This window comes from Staurois parvus, unplaced genomic scaffold (assembly GCF_062004578.1).
Source record: "Staurois parvus isolate SC_StPar_1 unplaced genomic scaffold, SC_StPar_1.0 ptg000249l, whole genome shotgun sequence".
Classification (NCBI taxonomy): Eukaryota; Metazoa; Chordata; class Amphibia; order Anura; family Ranidae; genus Staurois; species Staurois parvus.
The window spans coordinates 5,170,351-5,194,787 of NW_028318045.1; the positions used below are offsets into that span (position 1 = coordinate 5,170,351).

General features: G+C 42.3%; 1 protein-coding gene across 1 annotated transcript in view; it reads right to left on the reverse strand.

The window, feature by feature from the left end:
* Positions 1–24,437, reverse strand: part of PTN (pleiotrophin) — a 140,941-nt gene that overhangs the window by 48,860 nt on the left and 67,644 nt on the right. The window contains exon 2 of the mRNA XM_089680679.1: positions 1,001–1,098. Coding sequence (XP_089536805.1) covers positions 1,001–1,097 — 97 coding nt within the window. The 5' untranslated portion in view covers position 1,098. The remainder of the gene's footprint in view (positions 1–1,000; positions 1,099–24,437) is intronic.

The window sequence follows — 24,437 nt, forward strand, 5'->3', positions numbered from 1 at the left end:
CCCAAGGGTTGATTTACTAAAAAAATAAGGCATGCCCATTTTGCAAAGAATACCCAATTATTTGCAGGAAAAATATAAAACATTAATTTTTGCTAGCACATGAATGGATAATTGATGTTAGCACAGCTTCACCTCATTCACTTAATGATGGTCAGGAGGCTGATGCATTTCGGAGCCGAGTCCCTTTTCTCAGAGCTAGCAGCTAGTAGCTCTGAGGAAAGGGACTCGTCCCCGAAACGCATCAGCATCCTGATCACACTGACTGTTGGAACACCTTGCCTGTTGTTGTGGCCATCTCCATTATACAAAAGCTTTTTATACATGCTATGTCTGTGAGTATGTTTTTGTCTTTTACACCTTTGAATGAATCTTGGATAATGCACTAGGTGTTTGCACCCCCTGTCTGCTCTTTTTCCAGTGGTTGATTTCCCCCGTCTGAGAAGGGCTGCACCCCTGAAGCATTATCTTTAGGCCACTTCTATCCTGGTCCCCTTGGCCTCCCTTTGGCAATTCATTTCCTGGAGTGCTGTAGAGTACACACGGTTATCCAAAGGCACAGTAAAGCCAAAAGTGATATTTAAAGTTATGTTTGCAGCCTTGGGGGCCCTTTATGTGTCTTGTATACTCCAGCAATGAGACCTTACTGCCACAATGAACAGCAAGGTATTTCAATGTTTCCACCCATCTTTGTTTGCTTCAACTCCTTCTGTGAAGCTTCACAGTTGAAAGAACTGAAATCCAGTTAATAAAAGGGACGGGTCAGGGACAGTTAGGCTCAGGAGGAAGATGCTGGGTGGCCTCCTTCCAAGAAATAAGGTGGCCTCTCTCTGACTTCTGCAGCTTCTAATGCACATTGTGAGATGCTCACAGTGTGCAGTGAAATCAGAGTAAGCAAGTTTTAGTACAGTAGAGGAGTCTATACAACTCTGCAAGACTGAAGGGAAGGCTGGGGTTCAGCTTTAAAACAAAATCTGCTCCTTTGAAGAAATCCTGAGTTTACCTTGTTTGTCTTTCTTTGCAGTGTCTGTTCCGAGGACTGTGAGCACCAGTAGGAATGCCAGGAGGGCGAGCATGAATATTCCGTGGTGATGATGCATTCTGCAAGGCAGAGAAGGTGACACATGTAAGCTTACAACACACCACTAACATGTTCTACCTAGAAAGACCAAAAACTCCAACACCTGACGTGCTCCACCTGATGGTATATTATTTATTTATTACAGGTACTTATATAGTGCCATCAATTTACGCAGCGCTTTACATATATATTGTACATTCACATCAGTCCCTAACCCTCAAGGGGTGTACAATCTAAGGTCCCTAACTTACATTCAGGCATACACATACTAGGGCCAATTTAGACAGGATCCAATTAATCTACCAGCATGTATTTGGACTGTAGGAGGAAACTGGAGTACCCGGAGGAAACCCACACAGGCACAGGGAGAACATGCAAACTCCAGGCAGGTGGTACTGCCATTATTGTTTCTGGCTGGAGACACTAAAACACTATTGGTGAAAATTTAAAAAGGTACATTTTCAAGGACCAAAAACATTTCAGAGCTTATTTTCAAAAACTCTGAAAGTTTAGGACACAATGGGCACCATTTATCTGTGAGGCACTATTCATATTATGCATGAAAAAAGGACATGCGTTATTGTTTGTAACTCAGAGTATCCCAATGGACAGATGGTTGACATCTGTGTGATGCTGAACGCTACAATACCAGCGCATTGTGCTGCACTGCCAAGTGTGTTGGAGTTAAATTTAAAATGAAAGCCACTGCAATACCACACTTATTTTGCTTCTCGTTGCTAATATACCATAGTGTGAACAGCATTTTAAAGAGCAATTCCACCTTTGTTGAGAAAAAAATAATCTCCTCTGGGTGATCAATGTACATTCCAAGGATTTTAACAAACGTTGTTGTAGATTCCTACCTTTTTTTATTCTGAAGAAATAGCTGTTTGTTTCTGTGTTCATGTGCAGAGTGACTCTGTATGGGAGTGATTTTATAATTATCAATCAGCTCTTGCACCTGCAGAGTTCTAATGAAGAAAATGGCAGGGTTTGCACCCCTTTAGATGCAATTTTTCTTTGGCAGTATCTCACTGAAAATGACATGTTTGTTGCAGGGGATGCCCAAAAGTCAGTGATACAATCACATAAGCAGGAAATGACATATCTGGGGAGTGTTCTGTACTCCATCTGTGTAGCCATAGTGCATTGAATTTTACCAAAAACTTACAGCACTGCAGATCATGAACAAAAGGTCATTATCAATAACATTCAATCACAACATCACTTGTTTCACAATTGTATATGCTATTTTTTTTCCACAACAGAGGAGTTACATTTTAAAGTGAACTTTTATCTTGAATGAAATTTAGATTGCTTAAGCACTGTGGATCATAAACAATTACCAATTTTTAAATACAATTCTTTTAACCTTTTATTAATCCTTTGTGACATCTCAGTGCAACTGATCTCCTGCAGCCTTTTAGCAGCCACTTCCTTTCTACATGTACTCCAGGGTTGGCTGCATGTCATTTCTCATTTCCTGATAAAGACAACAGTGGACCATGCCTGTACAATATGTGTCAGCATGACTGTTTATAGTCTGCATTGAGAGAGTATGGAACAGGGTGACAACCAATGGATTGAAATTTGGCCTGTTCAGCAGGGAACTCTACAGGAAGGATTCCCTCATCCACCTCAAATGTGTGGAGGGGGAATTGGGCCTTTTTTTTTTTTTTGTTTAACCTGCTAGTTGAACAAAAAAAATTCGTAATGTAGTGCCTGTCCAAGGACAACAATTTGGAGATTGTGACAGAGCATTGTCACCCTATAACAGGAAATGCTTGAACAAGGATCTTCATAGTGGGATTACTAGAGATTATTTAAAGCCTATATCTAGGCAGATATAAAATACATTAATAATTGCACATCTGTAATTATTAATACATTTTTTAAATGCATTATTTAATGCAATTAAGGTAAGTACCAAAATATGACCTGGTATCAGCCTCTTGCAGCCTGTACAGCAGGGCTGGAGTGGGAGAGGAAGAAGCAGCACAAGGAGACAATGTCCTGCTTCTCCTTTCACTGTGCACTCACAGGCTCAGAGGAAGTGGGTTGAATGATGCACGCCAAACATCTAGTGGCAGAAAAAAAAGTACTGCAGGGGAAATCTCTAGATTACAGGTGAATATTCCAGCAAAAGCTGGTTTTGTTATTTTATCTTTTAATGAGCTGCTCATTTTTATCTTGTTATTTTTGGCGGGAGTTCTGCTTTAACAAAGGCTGGTGAATTAAAGCTGAATTCCAAGTATGCATATTTTTGAACAGTATGTCATGCCTGTCCAATCCCTGTGGAAGCTGGAAATCGCTGTCGTAGACACCGCTACTACCATGATCATCACTAAGTTTCCAGGTCCCGTGCCAATCACCTGCCCTGCTGCATACTGAATGGAGAGCACTCTTTTGATGCAGATGACATTCAGGGAACACTTTTTTCAGTGAATGCAAAATGATTTCTGATTTGACCATGTGGAGAGACTGGGTGGGGCTGTCATGATCCCTGATTCCTCCACTTAGAAAATCTTTTGTATTCATTGAAGAAGTGCAAAGTATTTTCTAAATGGCCTCCTGTATTCACTAAGGGCTTGGCACAGGACGGGAAGCTAGCAGCGATCACTGTACTCTGCACCTACTACAGTCATTTCCAGCTACCACAGGGATTGGCCAGGTATGGCACATATACACTTTTGGTCTAAGCTGAACCAATGTACAGTAATTATGCAAAATGATACCTACCTGGAATTCTGCTTTAAATATATTATTGTATTATAAACCACTTTTGAAATAACATTAACATTTTAGAGAGAGACTGTCACACCTTGGCCATGCGGGCAAAATGATAGTGTCTTCGCCCCCTGGCCCACCTTACCTGCTCCCCTTCTGCTCCTTCTTTACCCACAACTGGCGACACTACCAGGCACTTCTAGGAATAGCTAGTATGTGGCCCCCTCCCCTACATAGGCAAGGTGACAGTGTCTCTTTAAAGCTTGAGATTTTTAGTGATTGGAGATACATAGATTTTAAGAGAGAAACACATCAGAGCACCCTGGATACTGAAGCTCAAACACACTTTAATCAATAACATACAGTGCCTCGAAAAAGTATTCATACCCTTTGAAATTTTCCACATTTTGTCATGTTAAAACCAAAAATGTAAATGTATTTTATGGGGTTTTATGTGATAGACCAACACAAAGTGGCACATAATTGTCAAATGGAAGGAAAATGATAAATGGTTTTCAAAATCTTTTACAAATAAATATCTGAAAAGTGTGGTGTGCATTTGTATTCAGCCCCCTTTACTCTGATACCCCTAACTACAATCTAGTAGAACCAATTGCCTTCAGAAGTCACCTAATTAGTAAATAGAGTCCACCTGAGTGTAATTTAATCTCAGTATGAATACAGCTGTTCTGCGAAGCCCTCAGATGTTTGTTAGAGAACATTAGTGAACAAACAGCATCATAAAAGGCCAAGGAACTCACCAAACAAGTCAGTGATAAAGTTGTTTATAACCTAAGCAGGGTTAGGTTATAAACAAATATCCCAAGCTTTGAACATCTCAGGGAGCACTGTTCAATCCATCATCCGAAAATGGAAAGAGTATGGCACAACTGCAAACCTACCAAGACATGGCTGTCCACCTAAACTGAGAGACTGGGTAAGGAGAGCATTAGTCAGAGAAGCAGCCAAGAGGCCCATGGTAACTGTGGAGGAGCTGCAGAGATCTACAGCTCAGGTGGGGAAATCTGTCCACAGGACAACTGTTAGTCGTGCACTCCATAAATCTGGCCTTTATGGAAGAGTGGCAAGAAGAAAATCATTGTTGAAAGAAAGCCATTAGAAGTACCGTTTGTAGTTTGTGAGAAGCCATGTGGGGGGACACAGCAAACATGTGGAAGAAGGTGCTCTGGTCAGATGAGACCACAATTGAACATTTTGGCCTAAAAGCAAAACGCTATGTGTGGCGGAAAACTAACACTGCACATCACCCTGAACACACCATTGTAACTGCGTACACACAGAGATGGACGCGGTTCAACCATTTTGGCTTCAACCCTATCTTGGCAAAGGGGTTAACCATCCTGACAAACATATTTCCCCCTCATTCTCCCCCTCCCTTTCTGAGAGTCACAGCGACATTTGGCCAGTGTGTATGTGTGTTAGGAGTGTCACAGGAGGCCAGGGCCCAGCAGGGGGTTAGGAGCTATAAAGTTCCCAAGAGAGCTGGGGCCTAAGAACCTGTAAAATGTAACACCTCGTATAAGATAAGGCAAGCTTTCCCCAGAGTTCAAGACATTCCAAGGAAGGCGGGACCAGCTAACACTTTTCCACGGGAGAGCTAGTTGGGGTTGAGAACGCACCAACCGCCTCTCCAGGGGTCAGGAATGACCTGCAATGCAGAGTGGAACTGGGTGCAGTTGCCCACTTTAGGGGCCTTGCGGTGTTCAGCCCTATCTGGGAAGAGCAACTTGGGCCCCTGTCACTAGTCAGGAACCAACTGCCCGTGCCTAGTCTGACAGTCGAGAAGGGTAACTGTCAGAGGGGCATGTCAGTGGTTCAGCTTTGGGAACCACCGGTAGGAAGAGACCCCCAGAGGTCTAGGCATGGGGAGACTGAGGCAGTTGTGGCCTGGTCTGCTCCCCAGGCCAAAAGGCAGGTTACGACAGTCATGGGTGCAGCTGGCTACGGTAAGACGCCTGGGTGCAACTATCATGGCTCAGCTGGACCTGTGACTGACCTAGCAGACAGGAAACTGGAGGAACTGGTGTCCTGGATGCTAGCAGGTAACGAGGACTGTTCATCTTGGATGAAGGTACCTGTGGACACATATGGGAGGCAAATTCCAGAATTTGCCTGTCCGGTTCCGGTGCACACAGGCGCCACTACCTTCGGACCAGATGTAGTCCTAAGCCTGAGGAAGAAGATGGGAGAGGGAAATCTCCTTATCTGCCTTGACAAGAAGCTACATATTAATATGTTAGCAGATGACACCCCTGAGCCGAAGTGTTTTGTGAACAGGTGGGCACCCCGGCAGTTGCCACGATATTCGGATAGCCACAGCCGACTGGTGCTCACCTGTGACCACTCACTTGGTTGGCACAACAGTGTTGCTGGGGAGAACAGCTTCCTTTTCAGGAGGAACCTGGGTCTCCCACAGTGCATATCACCCCAAGGTGAACCCCTGGGTAAAGTGGCTCAGTGGCAGAAGTGGGTTGCGTCAGGAGGGAAATTGCAGTCCCCCCCAATGCAACCACCTGAGAGGGGAGGTGTAACCGCGTACACACAGAGATGGACACGGTTCAATCATTTTGGCTTCAACCTCCATCCTAGCAAAGGGGTTAACCATCCTGACAAACATATTTCCCCCTCATTCTCCCCCTCCCTTTCTGAGAGTCACAGAGACATCTGGCCAGTGTGTATGTGTGTTAGGAGTGTCACAGGGGGCCAGGGCCCAGCGGGGGCTAGGAGCTATAAAGTCCCCAAGGGAGCTGGGGCCTAGCTGTCCGAAGAACCTGTAAAATGTAACACCTCGTATAAGATAAGGCAAGCTTTCCCTGGAGTTCAAGACATTCTAAGAATGGCGGGACCAGCTAACACTTTTAAAAATCCTGTTTTCCCCCTATGTCTCATATCTTGGAATATGAGAGACTTACATAAAAACCAGACATATCGTCAGATTGACTAAGAGAAGACGAACAATTTGATAGGTCACTCGCCTTGTCTTAAAGACATAGGAAAGTCGAAAAATAGATCTCGTAAACCGTTCAGTGTATAATTTCATTATTATCTAATCAATCCTCAGACGTGTCTGCATAATAATCTACCTGCGGGTGGAATGTCACTTGTGCATAGGAAAAGTTATGAGCCAAAATATGAACTATACAAGATTTTGGCTCTAGTTTAGGTCTACACCCAGACCTCCACGCCCTAAACGGGATATTGGTCCTTGACTTCAGAGACACCCCCTGCTGGGGAACTACAAATTAGGCTGTCAGCTCTAAGAAGAAAAAGTTGAAGACGTCTCCCATTTTAACATCAATGTCACCTGGGGAGACCCATGCCCTTTTGCTCTGAAACTTGGATCTGCTAACCCAGGACTTTGGCAAGTACCTCAACCCTTTCACCTCTCTATGCTATCTCTTTGCTGTGCTGTTAGTCTCTGTATATTTATATATATACAGTGGGGCAAAAAAGTATTTAGTCAGCCACCATTTGTGCAAGTTCTCCCACTTAAAAAGATGAGAGAGGCCTGTAATTGGCATCATAGGTAGACCTCAGCTATGAGAGACAAAATGAGAAAAAAAATCCGGACAATCACATTGGCTGATTTGGAAAGAATTTATTTGCAAATTATGGTGGAAAATAAGTATTTGGTCACCTACAAACAAGCAAGATTTCTGGCTCTCACAGACCTGTACCTTCTTCTTTAAGAGGCTCCTCTATCCTGCACTCATTATCTGTATCAATGGCACCTGTTTGAACTTGTTATCAGTATAAAAGACACCTGTCCACAATCTCAAACAGTTACAGTCCAAACTCCACTATACTGAAGACCAAAGAGGGGGGGACCTAGTGAATGACCTGCAGAGAGCTGGGACCAACGTAACAAAGGCTACCATCAGTAACACACTACGCCGCCAGGGATTCAGATCCTGCAGTGCCACACGTGTCCCCCTGCTTAAGCCAGTACATGTCCGGACCCGTCTGAAGTTTGTTAGAGAGCATTTGGATGATCCAGAAGAGGATTGGGAGAATGTCATATGGTCAGATGAAACCAAAATAGAACTATTTGGTAGAAACACAACTCATCGTGTGTAAAATATCGTATTGTCTCGATATTTTATTAACTTGTATTGATGAGAAATGTTCAGATAGAAAGTCCTTCCACTTCTTGCATAAACTCAAAAAGATGATTTAATAATAATGTTGCATAAAATTAGAAATAAAATATTGGCATACAGAATGTTTAAATAATGTCCAAAAAATATAGTTAAGTTCTTGATAAGATTGTATATATGTATGTGTGCGTGTGTGTCGCATCAAGGCTTCTAGCAAAGAGTGTCCTTAAAAAGTCTTTGTTCTGCTCTTAAAAGGGCAATCCAGCCCCCACCATCTCCTAAAAATGGGCTGATCTTCTCTTGTGTTCCTTGTAGTCCCACCAAGATAATTGGAAACAGATGTGTATATATAACAAACCTCCAGTCTACTTCTCCTAAAGTCTGAGTGTAACCTAAGAAGGCCTAGACATTCCATCAATCAGAGTAAATTAGATGTATTACACACACACATATATATATATATATATATATATATATATATATATATATATATATATATTCTCCTAAAAGTAATCTTAATAAGAGTTATTTCATATATAAATATCGTAATCAAGAAATATTACAGTATAAATCTTGTAAACCTAACATGTATGAAATAGATTTTTACAATTCTCTAGTTAGTGAAACATAATCTCTTACATAGATGGGGGAGGATGGATAGACCAGTTGCTACCACATGTGTGGCTTGAATGTAAAGAAAACCCAAGATATATGTTCATATGTATATTCACAGACTATGAAGTCTAATTACTTACTTTTCCCAATCTAGAACAAATATAAATATAATAACTCAATTATTCTATTAAGATCCAACTCATCCATACATATGTTAGTACTGTTAATAAGAAGATATTAGATATTAGGTTAAGGAAAGCTTCTAACATCGTGTTTGGAGAAGAGAGAATGCCGAGTTGCATCCAAAGAACACCATACCTACTGTGAAGCATGGGGGTGGCAACATCATGCTTTGGGGCTGTTTCTCCGCAAAGGGACCAGGACGACTGATCCATGTACAGGACAGAATGAATGGGGCCATGTATCGTGAGATTTTGAGTGCAAACCTCCTTCCATCAGCAAGGGCATTGAAGATTAAACGTGGCTGGGTCTTCCAACATGACAATGATCCCAAACATACCACCCAGGCAAGGAAGGAGTGGCTTTGTAAGAAGCATTTTAAGGTCTTGGAGTGGCCTAGCCAGTCTCCAGATCTCAACCCCATAGAAAACCTTTGGAGGTAATTGAAAGTCTGTGTTGCTCTAGAGGAGATCTGCATGGAGGAATGGGCCAACATACCAGCAACAGTGTGTGCCAACCTTGTGAAGACTTACAGGAAACGTTTGACCTCTGTCATTGCCAACAAAGGATATATAACAAAGTATTGAGATGAACTTTTGATATTGACCAAATACTTATTTTCCACCATAATTTGCAAATAAATTCTTTCCAAATCAGCCAATGTGATTGTCTGGATTTTTTTTCTCATTTTGTCATAGTTGAGGTCTACCTATGATGCCAATTACAGGCCTCTCTCATCTTTTTAAGTGGGAGAACTTGCATAATTGGTGGCTGACTAAATATTTTTTTGCCCCACTGTATCTTAGTTACATCTTTTTCTGTAAATATTTTGATTGCACCCGTTTGACCTTTTAGTAATAAATCTTTCCTTCTGAAAGTGTTGAACTGTTTCTATAGCTCTGTATTGCAATTTACGAATTCCTGCCTTTAAAGAGAATGCTACTGTGTTTGTTTAACTCTCTGTATAACTGTGTTATACAGACGATTACCTCAACCATTATAGTGTTATAACTGATATCGCCGAGTTTACTCTTTCTCTGTACAAAAAGGAGGTGGTGGCAGTGTGAAGGGTTAATTGCGTAATTAACCTGACCCCGTAACAATCGCTCAGGCTGCCAGTACATCGATTGTGGTCCAAGTAGCTGGAAAATCGTGCAGGGTGCAGCTGGGTGTGGCATTGTTACGCACGTGACATCGCAGTTTTAGATCGGCTAGTCCTTCGGTCACGAGTTTGGTGAGAAGGTCTGGGGTCTGACGCCGTGATCGTGACAACCATCCCCACCGTGAAACATGGTGGTGGAAGCATCATGTTGTGGGGATGTATTTCTTCAGTAGGGACAGGGAAGCGTTGATGGGAAGATGGATGGAGCCAAATACAGGGCAGTCTTAGGAGAAAACCTATTAGAGTTGGCAAAAGACTTGATACTGGGGCGGAGGTTCACCTTTCAGCAGGACAACAACCCTAAACATACAGCCAGAGCTACAATGGAATGGTTTAGATCAGTGGTCTCCAAACTGTGGCCCGGTGGCCGAGTGTGGCCCTTAGCTTGCCCTTATCCGGCCCTTGGGGCACTGTTACTCTTACTGATACAACACACTCTTCCTCCCACTGACACCAAAGATGGGGTACTATTCCTCCCATTAACACCAACGATTGGACACTATTCCTTCCACTTAAACCAGCGATGGGGTACTATTCCTCCCACTACAAATGATGGTATACTATTCCTCCCACTGACACCAACATCCGGCCCCCCCGCTAAAAGCTTAAGGACAGTATCTGGCCCTTTTTTAGGAAGTTTGAGACCCCTGGTTTAGATCAAAGCATCTTCATGTGTTAGTATGGCCCAGTCAAAGTCCAGACCTAAATCCAATCGAGAATCTGTGGTAAGACTTGAAAATTGCTGTTCACAGATGCTCTCCATCCAATCTGACAGAGCTTGAGCTAGTTGGCAAAGAAAAATAGGAAACAATTTCACTCTATAGATGTGCAAAGCTGGTAGAGACAACCCCAAAAAGGCTTGCAGCTGTAATTGCAGTGAAAGGTGGTTCTACAAAGTATTGACTCCGGGGGGCTGAATACAAATGCACGACACAGTTTTCAGATATCTATTTGTAAAAAATTCAGAAAAACATGTATCATTCTCCTTCCACTTCACAATTACAATGGGGATCGAAAGTTTGGGCACCACAGCTAAAAATTTGTATTAATGTGCATAAAGAAGCCAAGGAAAGATGGAAAAATCTCCAAAAGGCATCAAACTACAGATTACACATTCTTATAATATGTCAACAAAAGTTAGATTTTATTTCCATCATTTACACTTTCAAAATAACAGAAAACAAAAAAATGGCATCTGCAAAAGTTTGGGCACCCTGCAGAGTAAATATCTTGTACTGCCCCCTTTGGCAAGTATCACAGCTTGTAAACGCTTTTTGTAGCCAGCCAAGAGTCTTTCAATTCTTGTTTGAGGTATCTTTGCCCATTCTTCCTTACAAAAGTCTTCCAGTTCTTTGAGATTTCTGGGCTACCTGTCACGCACTGCTCTTTTAAGGTCTATCCATAGATTTTGAATTATGTTGAGGTCAGGAGATTGTGAAGGCCATGGCAAAACCTTCAGTTTACGCCTCTTGATGTAATCTCCCGTGGATTTCGAGGTGTGTTTAGGATCATTATCCATTTGTAGAAGCCATCCTCTCTTTAACTTCAGCTTTTTCACAGATGGCATCAAGTTACCATCCAAAATTTGCTGAAATTTTATTGAATCCATTTTTCCTTCTACTCGTGAGATGTTCCCTGTGCCACTGGCTGCAACACAACCCCAAAGCATGATTGATCCAACCCCATGCTTAACAGTTGGACAGAGGTTCTTTTCATTAAATTCTGTGCCCCTTCTTCTCCAAACGTACCTTTGCTCAGTCCGGCCAAAAAGTTCAATTTTAACCTCATCGGTCCACAGAACTTGTTTCCAAAATGCATCAGGCTTGTCTATATGTTCATTTGCAAAGTTCAAACGATGATTTTTGTGGTGAGGACGTAGAAGAGGTTTTCTTCTGATGACTCTTCCATGAAGATCATATTTGTACAAGTATCTCTTTATAGTGGAATAGTGTACCACAACTCCAGTGTCTGCCAGATCTTTCTGGAGGGATCGTGCAGTCAAACGTGGGTTTTGAATTGTTTTTCTTACAATCCTGCGAGCTGTTCTGTCTGATATTTTTCTTGGTCTTCCAGATCTTGCTTTAACTTCCACTGTTCCTGATGAACTGCCATTTCTTAATTACATTCCAAACAGAGGATATTGACATCTGAAAACGCTTTGCTATCTTCTTATAGCCTTCTCCAGCTTTGTGAGCGTCAACTATTTTCAGTTTCAGTTTTCTAGACAACTGCTTAGAAGAACCCATGGTGCTGATTGTTGGGGCAAGGTCAGATGAGTCTGGGCATTTAAAACCTTTGAGACTGACATCACCTGGTCTTCCCAGATGATGATTGAGAACAATCCATGACACTGGCATGTCTCAGCTTTGCAAAGGGGGCAGTGCATGCTATAAATTCTGCAGGGTGCCCAAACTTTTGCAGACGCCATTTTTTTGTTTTCTGTTATTTTGAAAGTGTAAATGATGGAAATAAAATCTAACTTTTGTTGACATATTATAAGAATGTCTAATCTGTAATTTGATGCCTTTTGGAGATTTTTCCATCTTTCCTTGGCTTCTTTATGCACATTAATACAAATTTTTAGCTGGGGTGCCCAAACTTTCGATCCCCACTGTATGTGCCACTTTGTGTTGATCTATCAAATAAAATCATAATAAAATACATTTACGTTTTTGATTGTAACATGACAAAATGTGGAAAATATCAAGGGGTATGAATACTTTTTCAAGGCACTGTATTTAGCTAGCCAAAAAAGGGACAGTGCCACAACTTACCTTATCTCTTCCTTTGCTCTGAGATTCACTCGTAGAAGCCAGGTGTGCTGGCTATTCCTACTAAGGGGACATAGATCTCCTGCACACTGTTGGGACCTTGCTATATTCCTACTAAGGGGATATAGATCTCCTGCACACTGTTGGGACCTTGCTATATTCCTACTAAGGGGATATAGAGCTCCTGCACACAGTTGGGACCTTGCTATATTCCTACTAAGGGGACATAGAGCTCCTGCACACAGTTGGGACCTTGCTATATTCCTATAAAGGGGACATAGAGCTACTGCATACAGTTGGGACCTTGCTATTATTATTATTATTATACAGTATTTATATAGTGCCAAAAGGTTTGCTCAGCGCTGTACATTATAGTGGGGGACAGTACATGAGACAATACAGTAACAATACAATACATGAGGGGTTCGAGGACCCTGCTCTTTCGAGCTTACAATCTAGGAGGGAGGGGATAGTGGCACAGGAGGAGGTGGCTGTGGGGGATGGAGTGGTAGGAGGAGTGGAGGAGATCAGCAGTTAGGTGAGGGTGGGGTAGGCTTCCCTGAAGAGATGGGTTTTCAGGGTGCGCCTAAAGGTGAGGAGGGTAGGTGACAGTCTGATGGATTGGGGTAGTGAGTTCCAGAGGATGGGGGAAGTCCTGGGGAAGTCCTGAAGTTAGGCGTGGGAGGTGGAGACCAGGGAGCTAGAAAGTAGGAGGTCTTGTGAGGAGCGAAGATTACGGGTTGGGTGGTATTTGGGTATCAGGTCAGTGAGGTAGTTTGGAGCAGCGTTATGAATGGCTTTGTATGTCTGTGTTAGTAGTTTGAATTTGATGCATTGTGCAATCGGGAGCCAGTGGAGGGAATGACAGAGGGGGGTGGCAGAAGAGGAGCGGTTGGTAAGGTGGATGAGTCTGGCCACTGAGTTCAGGATTGATTGAAGCGGGGATAGTCTGTGATGAGGTAGGCCAGTGTGGAGGGAGTTGCAGTAGTCCAGGCGTGAGATAATGAGGGAGTGAACAAGTTGTTTAGTAGTGTCTGGGGTTAGGAACGTACGTATTTTGGAGATGTTACGGAGGTGGAGCCTACATGAGCTTGCTAGCGATTGGACATAGAGCTGGAAGGACAGGTTTGAATCTAGAGTGACACCTAGGACTTTGGCATATATTGCTATATTGCTATATTCCTACTAAGGGGACATAGAGCTCCTGCACACAGTTGGGACCTTGCTATATTCCTACTAAGGGGACATAGAGCTCCTGCACACAGTTGGGACCTTGCTATATTCCTACTAAGGGGACATAGAGCTCCTGCATACAGTTGGGACTTTGCTATTTTCCACTAAGGGGACACAGCTTCTAAAAACAAATGGGATATTCCTTACTGATCAATTAAGGGCTGACATTATTCTGGAGGGAGTACAGTTTAGGATACATTTTGCAGCATGTTGTAAATAGAGAGGTTGTCCTCTAAGTCATTGTTGAACCCCTTATCCCCATCCAAGTTTATTTTCCCTCAATATACTTAAAAACAAGCCCAAGGACTGGTTATTGACTGACCATGTGAGTTGCCTGAATGTGCATGATTAGGGGGACCCAAAACCTAGTAGCTACTGAGGGGGTAGCGCTATTTTTGCTTTTGCTGGCTTTCCAAAAGTGATAGTCTTCGCATCCCTACTATATTCTGACATCCAGTGGGAGATAATCTACTTGGTTATATCCTTTGATCAAGTGGCTCTTCTGAAAGTGCAATTAATCTTCATTTTATTGATTAAAGAGTGCTTTATCTATACTATGTGCTGTGTTCTGTTTTGTTTCACTTAGGCCCCATTCACATCTCGTGATTTGGGATTGCAGGCAGAATCGCTGTGATTCTCCCTGCAGTCCCAAATTGCATGGCAAACGCAGCACAACAGGCTGCCTGCATTTGGGTGCCATTATCCTTCAATGGCACCTCAAACACGATGTGATTCTGCCATGATTGTCACGTAATAAGGTAATGCGGCAATCACAGCACACCATGCCTTTAAAAATCGAGCCTTACTCCTCGTTCTTTATCCTTTTGGGTATACATGGAGCCTCCAAGGATGAGCAGAAATCTGAGGCACCAGTGAGGGACATTGCATCTGAAGATTAAATATAGACTTTAAATCTGGCTCTGGTCATAAAAGTCACTGACGCTCAAAGATTGACCCACAGCCACTTCCGTCTTCTATCTTGCGCAGATACTTTGTAATAATTACTCAAGAGTAGCTAATGGTCCTCCCAGCCCCAAGATAACCATAAATCCAATAGTTCTTGATGTGGCTATTGATCAGGCAAATTAAATAGTGGGCAACGCAAGCAGAATGTACAATTAGGAAAGTGTTTGAGATGGATTTCAGAAAGAAATAAGGCTCTCTTTTGCCTGGATTGTAATCAGTACAATAGCTCACAAGAAAATTAGGATAAACACAGATGTGGACACAGTAATCCATTCTTGATAATGGTTGATCGATTTATTTGAAGGAGTTCTATCTTAGGCAGTGCAGTTAGGTAGGAATTGGCTCCAGTGATGGAGGCAAAAGCACAGCTTGAGTAATAGAGGATGGAAAAATGCGGATAAAGTTTATACACTTTGTTTCAGGGGTTAAAGAGGACCTGTCATGAACGGTGATATGATTAGAAAAATGACCTTTCAGACAGTTGTCTTTGGAACAGATGTCCCCATTAGAAGATTTTCACACTATTTCCATTTCAGTGACAACTCAAAATGTAGCATTTTCCTTCACTTTCAAGCTTGTGATAGTGATCACTTCAACAAACAGAGATGATAGCTTGCCCCAGCGGAGATGTAGACAGCAATAAAACCCTGACAGGGGTTCTAACCCTACTGTATCCAAAACAATAAAGAATGACTTTAGATACACTTCAAATTAACACATGAAAACAGCACATTTTGTCATGGAAGCAAAAAAGGAGAGGTTGTAAATCTAATCCAGTTTTCATATTTATGATTGGTCCCTTAGTGTATTATAAAGAATAACACTCCCTTTCATGATTTTTTTGAATGCAGAACTCCAGTAAAAAATAGCATGATAAAAATAACTAGAAAAGCTACAATTTCTGGGGAAATTGTGTGAAGTGTTCTTGCCTCCACCAGTAGTCTACAACTCACACTCTAGCTTTTGTCACTCTGCTGCCTGCTCACACACCTGGGTTCCTATGGCAACTCACTCTACAGCAAGGGCAGAGAAGAGCGGTTAAAAACAAACTGCTCCAACGTGCTCACTTCACTGGCAGTTGCCATCTTCAAACAGTTGTAGTTTAAAAATTATAAATCCTACACCGAAGAGCTTTATATTGTGAGAATCACAAGACCCAGACCTACATTTTGATGCATAGTATGTCTCTAAAATATTAAAAATGAAGGCACAGTTGCAGTTTAGAAATTGCCCTTCAAATTTGAGACGGTTAGAGTGGAGTTTCAATGAAGGTCAATGGGCGGCATGAGTTGCAAACAAATGGTCGTATTGTGAAAACTATCAAGACTATGGCTTAGCCGTGGACATTTTTAGTGGCAGGAGGGATAGCTGAACGTTTTGATATACAATTTGTGTAGGTAGGCTTGAAAATGAGGGAGTGATGGCAGTTTAGAAATCATGTCCTGATTTTTCAGCTCACACTCTAGCTTTTGTCAGCTCCCACTCTAGTTTTGAACATTCCGCCATTCATTCCTATGGGACCAATTTCATGACAAAAACGCTGATATTTAGTGAACCATTCGGCGAAACGTTCCACAAAGTAATAGCACACCAATCAGGAACAATCCGCACGTTTCGGTATATTACTGTCTATGTAGTGTAAAAACTGTGGGAGGAGTTAGGGTGGTAAATTTGGCTATAATAATAAGATATATATGTGAGATAACAGTAAGTGGTCTTGCCATGTAAGAACACTTAACTAGCCAACTGAAAGATGAATAAGTAAACCTGTGATACTTTTTTCTACCACTAGATGTCCTCAGAATGATGGCCAGCATCATTTACCTTTTTCCTTAAAGCCCAGGTCATCCTGAACTGGGGCGATCACTTGCATTTTTGTGTTTCTTACTCCTGAACCCTACATTCAATGCATTACTTATTTCTGACCTCTGCACTTTGTGTGTTATGCACTCCTGACCATTGAGCTCTTTGTGTTACTAATTCCAGTACTTTATTTGGTACTTACTCCTGACCTCTGTATTCTCTGTATTACATACTGCTGACCCCTGCTCTCTGTGTGTTATGCACTCCTGACTGGCCCTGCACACTTACTCCTGACCCCTACATTTTGTGCATTATTTACTTCGGACCCCTGCACTTATGCATCCACTTATGTAAGTGCAGGGGATATTATGTATCCATATCCCCTGCACTTTGTGTATTAATTACTTCTGACTTTTGCATTCTGTGCATTACTTACCCCTGACCCATGCACTTTGTGCATTACTTACTCCTGAACTCAGCACTCTATGATGCTTACACCTGACCACTGAATTTTGTGTGTTACACACTCCTGACACCTACACTCTGTGCATTACGTTCTTCTGACCCCTGCACTCTGTGTGTTAGGCACTGCTGACCCATGAATTCTTGTGTTACACATGCATGACCCCTGTATTATGCACTATTGATCTCTGAATTTTGTGTGTTATGCAATCCTGATCCTGTGCATAACTTACTCCTGACCCCTGCACTCTGCATCTTACTTACTCCTAAACCCTGCACTCTGTGCATTACTGACTCCTGGCCCCTGCACTTTGTACATTATTTACTCCTGTCCCCTGTATTTTCTGCATTACTTACTCCTGTCCCCTACACTCTGTGCGATAAGTATTCCTGACTCTTGCACTCTGTGTATTGCATAATCCTAACCCCTGCACTTTGTGCATCATGCACTCCTGACCCCTGCACTCTGTGCATCCCTTACTTGTTCCCATCTCAAAAAGTTGGAAGGTATGCTTTTCCTGTCTCTTACTGTGCCAGAACAAAGGTAGCAACGCAGTCTTGGACCAACCGCAGCAAGTGACTGGATAGTGAAAAGAGAAGCAGCACAGCTGAGAGCTCATGCCTGTCACTCTGCTATTTCCACCAATCAGCATCTTGTAAGCACATTAACTCGTGTCTCCTTAGTGCTGCTTCTTCCTCTCACATTCCAGCCCTGCTGTACAGGGATTGCAAGAGGCTGATACCAAATCATATTTGAGAGATCACACTCAGGTACTTACACTGTTTGTATTAAAAATACTTTTAATGATGTATTAATGATTGCACGGCTACAATGATTTGTTTCTTTTATACTTGCCTGGAGTTTAGCATTAATATCAGGGTCTGATTCAGAGTTGATCTAGTAAAAAGCTTGTGGCCCCGCTTGAAGTTGGACAAAAGGTGCAATCACCCCTCTGTGACCAAGCCCCTGACGGGCAGGGTGAAACGCCTCAGGGGGCGTGGCCGGAGTGACGGCTGAGGCCAGCTAGAGCCCACACCACTTTCTGTTTGACTCCTGGGGATCGGTTGAGCGGCGTCCACCTCTTCTCACATTCAGCATGTCTTTGATTCAGAGTTGTCTTAATTTTGTAAATGCACCAAGCTTTGAACAATGCGCTTCACAAGAAATTCCAATTTTCCTATGGTTTTAAGTGGAGGCCATATATTACCATATACTATTTATCTACAGTATATCTGTATTTATGAAGAAAGAACAAACAGAGGGCGCATGGGCCTAGTGCATTACCATAAAAAAATGTTTGATAAGAAATAAAAGTTGGTGTTGTACTTACAAACGACAGTAAAGTCAAAGGCACGTCATCAAAGAACAGCTGGGTCAATACAGTGCTACGTGACTGTCCGCAATGGGTATATAGACATCCAATTGTTGGCGCGTTTCGAGGATTTGCCTCTTCCTGACCCCTGGTGGCTCTGAAGAAGAAGCAAGTCCTCGAAACACGTCAGCCTATTGTATGTCTACATTCCTATTGCAGACAGTCACGTAGCGCGGTTTTGACCCAGCTGTTCTTTAATGATGTGCCTTTGACTTTACTGTCGTTTGTGAGTACAACACCAACTTTTATTTCTTATTAAACATTTTTTATGGTAATGCACTAGGCCAATGCGCCCTCTGTTTGTTCTTCATTCAGTATATTTGGATTTCCCCGTTCTTTTGAGGGCAGCAAGGTGTGTATGTTCCAGGACATTTATGATGTGGTTCTAGCCTACACTGAGTCCATCCCAAAGCACAGGAGCATTTGTGTTTGCTGATAGCTGTATTTATGACAGGTCCTATTTAATATTTTACTGCTAAGGAATATTAAAAAAAGGAAAAATTGTTGGCCTTATAGCACTTCAGCTCTGGGTCTACATGTCCTAGGGCCCTGGAATCCAAAAGGAAAAAAAATAGTCTTGGCTTATTGTGTGTTTTTAGGCAAAACTTTTTATGGATGGAGTAGGGAAGGGTGAGGGTTTCAATCTGTCGGCCCTCCAGCTGTTGTGAAACTACAAGTCCCATCCTGCCTCTACCTTTGGGAGTCATGCTTGTAACTGTCAATCTTGCAGTGATGGGAAATCCAAAATTAGGGCATCTTCCAAAGGGGACAACTGTTCTGGTGACAACTCTTTTAAGATGTTTCCTCAAATTTCCTGTTGCATCTCTAAGATAGGAAGTTAAGGGAAAATTGTACAGGAAAACAATGCACACAGGTGGAAAAAATAACCTGACAGGGGTTTTATTCCCCCCCACTCTATTCAAAACCAGAAAAAGTTTTGGCTGTACAGACACTTGATCTAGATTTCCCCTTAAAGAGGAACTCCACCTTCTCAACAAAGAAAATGACCTAATCCTCAAACATTTCTCACTCACTCACACAATGTATGTCATACCTTACTTTTAATTTGTCTTTGGCTTTTTGTAATTGCAATACCTAATTTAGTTCTGTTTCTACAACTGTCGGGATTCACACGGATGTGAGTTATTATTACAAAAATAACAATCTTCAGATTTCTCTGTGTACATGCTTCTTTTTAGAGTGTGCTGTGAGCTGCATTGTGTAGGGGGACAGCTGTATTCAGATATATAGATATACCAATCTCCTGTGGCAGTGATTCTTATAAAAAGTGGGCAGTGCCAAAAAGAATAAATGAGTGAAAGGAGTTGAGAGCAAAGAAAAAAACAACAATGGAAACATATTAAAATAATGTATAGTTGTATTATTTATTGATCATATTGAGCAACTCTTGTATCCAGTAAATAAGTCACCATGTATACCAGGCTATTATTAATTGCTCTGCTATAAAAATTATTTTCAACATAGCTCAAATTACACACACAGATGTGATTAAGAGATTCTTCCCCTTTCCTTCTCCTTCCCTGTCCTGTCTTGACATTTGCAGTAAGCAACAGGAAGGGATGTGAGTGCAACACCTATGGACTATGGAGGTTAAACTGTAAACTATGGCTGCCTGTGTACAAAGCACATGTATACCATAAATGGGACAGCCAGGCTTTTGTTGTTTTACTGTCACCATTGTTTGGGCCTGTAGGGCCATTCTCTGTTTGAATTTTAGCCAATTCCTCTCTGAATCAGACAAAATTCTAAGTGTATGGCCAGATTTGGAGGTGATGTTTCTCACTTTGGAGAGCTTTCCTCCTGTGTCTAAGGGACAGGAAGTGAAGAGATATCTTCAATTGGGACAGAGAGATTTCAAAGGAGTGAGTTTTTTGTGAAAGTATAACTAAAGGCAATACTTATTTTTAGAGGGAGAGGGATTAGAACCCCTGCCAGCTTCAATTGTTTTCTGTGCACCCATTAGGGAGATTAATCCTCTCTATTTGTCCTGTTTTCCATTATCATCAAAAGTGAAAGTAAAAGAAAATCACAAATTTTGGGTTGTCCCGAGAACAGTAATAGGGGAGAAATCTTCCAATGGGGACGCTAGTTCTGGTGACACCCCGGAATTCCTCATTTTGGAGGGGTTTCTTCTCACTTCTTGTTTTGGCTATGTGATTGGAAGTAAACGTAAATCTACCCAATGGGACATGGATGTAAAAAAAAAAAACTCTGACATGGGTTATAACCCTCCCATACTCTATCCAAAATGAAAAAAAAAAAAACTTTGTGTATGTTTTTCTATCTATCTATCTATCTATCTATCTATCTATCTATCTATCTATCTATCTGGCAATCAAATACCAATAATGTAAAGTACATATATATTCACTGCATGCAAAGTTGTGTTTATGTGAATATTTCTGCGGAGGGGGTCCATAGCTTTCTTTGGATTCCTAAAGGGGTCCTTGATTTAAAAATGGTAGTTAAGAACCACTGATCTAGAGGGATCCCGCAGGTATGGTATATTTGTAGTTACAATGGTCCAAGCTGGATCAATGTATCTATGTAGAAATATCCATACCTGGAATTCTTTAAATTCAAAGTGCCATAGGAAAAGGGAATGTAGCGCTACCCCATTGAGAACTGTTGGTTTTGGGTCCCCCTATTTTCCTGCATGGCCAGGTAACATGCATTTTCCAACTTTCATTCAGAGTCAGTAACCAGTCCATGGGCTTGTTTTTGTAGTTTTATTTTGGGACAAACAACTTGGATAGGGTCTAGGGGTATATGGGGTGCCCAACTTGATTTGAAACTAATAGCTCTGAGGACAAACTTCACAAAATGTAGGATCCTGGACTTTTTACAGACCAGTGACAAAGTCTCTGTGAGGTGCTCTTGGTCCCGTCTAAGTGAACATCTTCAGACCCCAGCTAGAAACTACCCATGCAGCTGGCTGCCTTTTGATGAGTATCCTGGAGCAAAACATTATAGTACAGGCTTGCAGCACCATCCCAGGGAGAACTGGTTGGGTATAGCACCTAGCAGCCCTCTCTCCTGTAGGTCCTAGGCATGTAGAGGTACTCACACTGTCCTTGAGTCCTGTAGCTTTGGAAAACTGCTTTCAGGCTTTTGCTGGGCTGGTTTCCTTCCAGGCTAACAGGGTGTCCTTCCTTGGTGGACTGTAGGTAGTGGAGTTCGCTCTGTCAGCTTCCTTCTGACGTCTAGCCTGGGGGCAGAACCCCCCTTCTCTGCGGTCCCCTCCCAGGCTACACAGCAGCACTCCTCAGCACTCCATCTTTAACTCCCCTGCTGGTCAGGCTCTCTCATATTTATGGGGCTGTCTGCCACACTGCCAGGCCTCCTGCCTGGAACTGGTCAGACTCCCATGAATATGCAGATCAGCTCCTCCTGGCCTCCACCCACTGGCTTCTAGAAACTTCAACAAGCTTCTAGAACCAGGGGAAGGTACCAGAGAACTGACCTGTAGAGCCCTCCAGCCTGCATGAAATACACCCTCCGACTCACACCCAGGGTTCTAATAAGACTCTAACAACTATAATCACAAACTATGTATACAAGAGGGCTGTATGTATACAAGTTATGAAAAGCTGTACCTTCTGAATGTGTCATATAGTTAGAGAAAGAGAGAAGGAAATGATTGAGGTAATAATCATCTTGCCCATGCAGACCATTTCTCCCAGAATCCTCTGCGCTACCACTGTTTGACTTCCAGAAAAGGAAAAAAGTGAGATCTAGACAACAGATTTATCAACCCTCATGCTGGACATTTCTTCGAGCTCTGCTAAGTTGAATGCCTCAGGAAGCAATCATCAGAACAGAAAAAGGGAGAGAGTGTGGGAGTGCGAGCTTGGAGGGAGATAAAGTGGCTGTGTCTGTGTCTGACAAGTGGAATTAAATCAATGGAGTGTTTCATTTCATTATTGATCGAACTTAGCAAAGGAGAAAACGTTTAGGAATAAATGCAGCGATTGTATGTGTCAATGGAGCGTGTCCGCACACGGGTCAAAGACTAGGAGGCTTGGCTGGCCTCTGGTGTGACCCTCAGATATTCTCTGCAATAACCTGCTTAATGGAAGAGTGATCACCTTACAATAAATATTCTGTGTCCTGTCAAATGGCTACCCACAGCAGCAAACGTTTATGACCTTGTAACTTTTTTCATCTGTTGTGAATGAGAGGAGGGACTGTTCAGTGATTTACACCCCTCAGCTCACTAATATACATGAAAGTGCCAAGAGCTTACAGTGGTAGCAAAATTAGCCGGGCCCCCTGCAGATTAAAACAAAATTTCACCAAAAAAGGGAATTTCGGCTTTTCCACCTGCTCTCCCCCTCCTCTAACACTTTTGGGTAAATGTTTTTTGGGGGAGTGGGTACCTAGTTTTAATAGGGAACCCTCTCCCACTTATGCTCAGATCACTTAGGCCTAGGAGTCAATGCCGGCTTCTCACCCTAGACATGGCAGCACCGGGGACCCGAAGACCATCGAAGAACTGGCCTGGGTGAGGACCTAATTCCTTGGACAAGTAAGTGTCCTTTTATTAAAAGTCAGCAGCTACAGTATTTGTACCTGCTAACTTTAACCACTTGCCCTCCAGAGGATTTACCCCCCTTCCTGACCAAGCCATAGTTTGCGATACGGCGCTTCGTTATTTTATCTGAAAACTGCGCGGTCATGCAACACTGTACATAAATGAAATGTATGTCTTTTTTTCCTACAAATGGAGCTTTCTTTTGGTAGTATGTTAACACCTGTGCGTTTTTTATTTCTTGTGCTATAAACAAAAAAAGACTGACAAAAAAAAAATATATATATTTTTTACTTTTTAGTATAAAATATATGCAGTAAAAAATGTAAAAAATCTAATTTCATCATAAATTTAGGCCAAAATCCCAATACATGTAAATTAATTGGTTTACGTGAAAGTTATAGCATCTACAAATGGCAATATAGATACTGGAATTTTTTTTACATTTTTTTATACTAGTAATGGCAGCAGTCAACAATTTATAGTGGGACTGCAACTGGTATTCTGACACTGGTGGGAGTAACTGACTAACTGCCACTGACATCCCAGTGACACCAATACTATGCTAATAAAAAGCACTGATACTGTACTAATGACACTGGGCAGGAAGGAGTTAACATACGAGGCAATCAAAGGGTTAACTGTGTGATGTGTTACTATGTGTGCTGTGTTGTGTTTTACTAGGGAAACATACTGCTGTGTATTTTTCTGCTGTGCAGAGAAATACACAGCAGCATGTTATATTGTAAAGCGCTGAGCAAACTGTTGCCGCTATATAAATCCTGTATAATAATAGTAATAGTGTTACTGCTGGCAGGAGAGAGACCTGTGTTGTTTACACACAGGTCTCTCACCTGCCAGTGATACTTGGTGGTCACTGGGTGCCGGCAGGGAATCTCTGGCTGGGGCTCAGTGATTGACATGTGTAGCTGCCAATGGCGGAGCAGGTTGGGCGGCGCACGCACGCCCGCGCCCCATACTCGGTAATGCAAAATCACACGTGTGTGTGTGTGTGTGTGTGTGTGTGATTTTGTGCAGCGCTGCCGCCCTGTAGTAGTAGTTCTGCTATAGGGCAGTCGGGAAGTGGTTACATTTTGTTTGGGTGGAGGTGAAGATCCTCTTTAATTCCATAATGTGCTAGTATGCACCACATATGCACACATCATGAGACACTTACCTTTTAAATTGAGCCCTCCTGCAGTGCAATATCTTTGCTCTTCCTTCCAGGTACACATTCAATGACTGTTTGAAAGGCTATGCCACAATGACATTACTCACATGGGAGTCATGATACAGCACTCTCTTCATTGAGGATACACTTAATGTGCCTTGAATGCAAAGCACACTGTGCACGCGCAGTGATGTAATCGGCTTGGAGATATGAATATCTCCTAAAC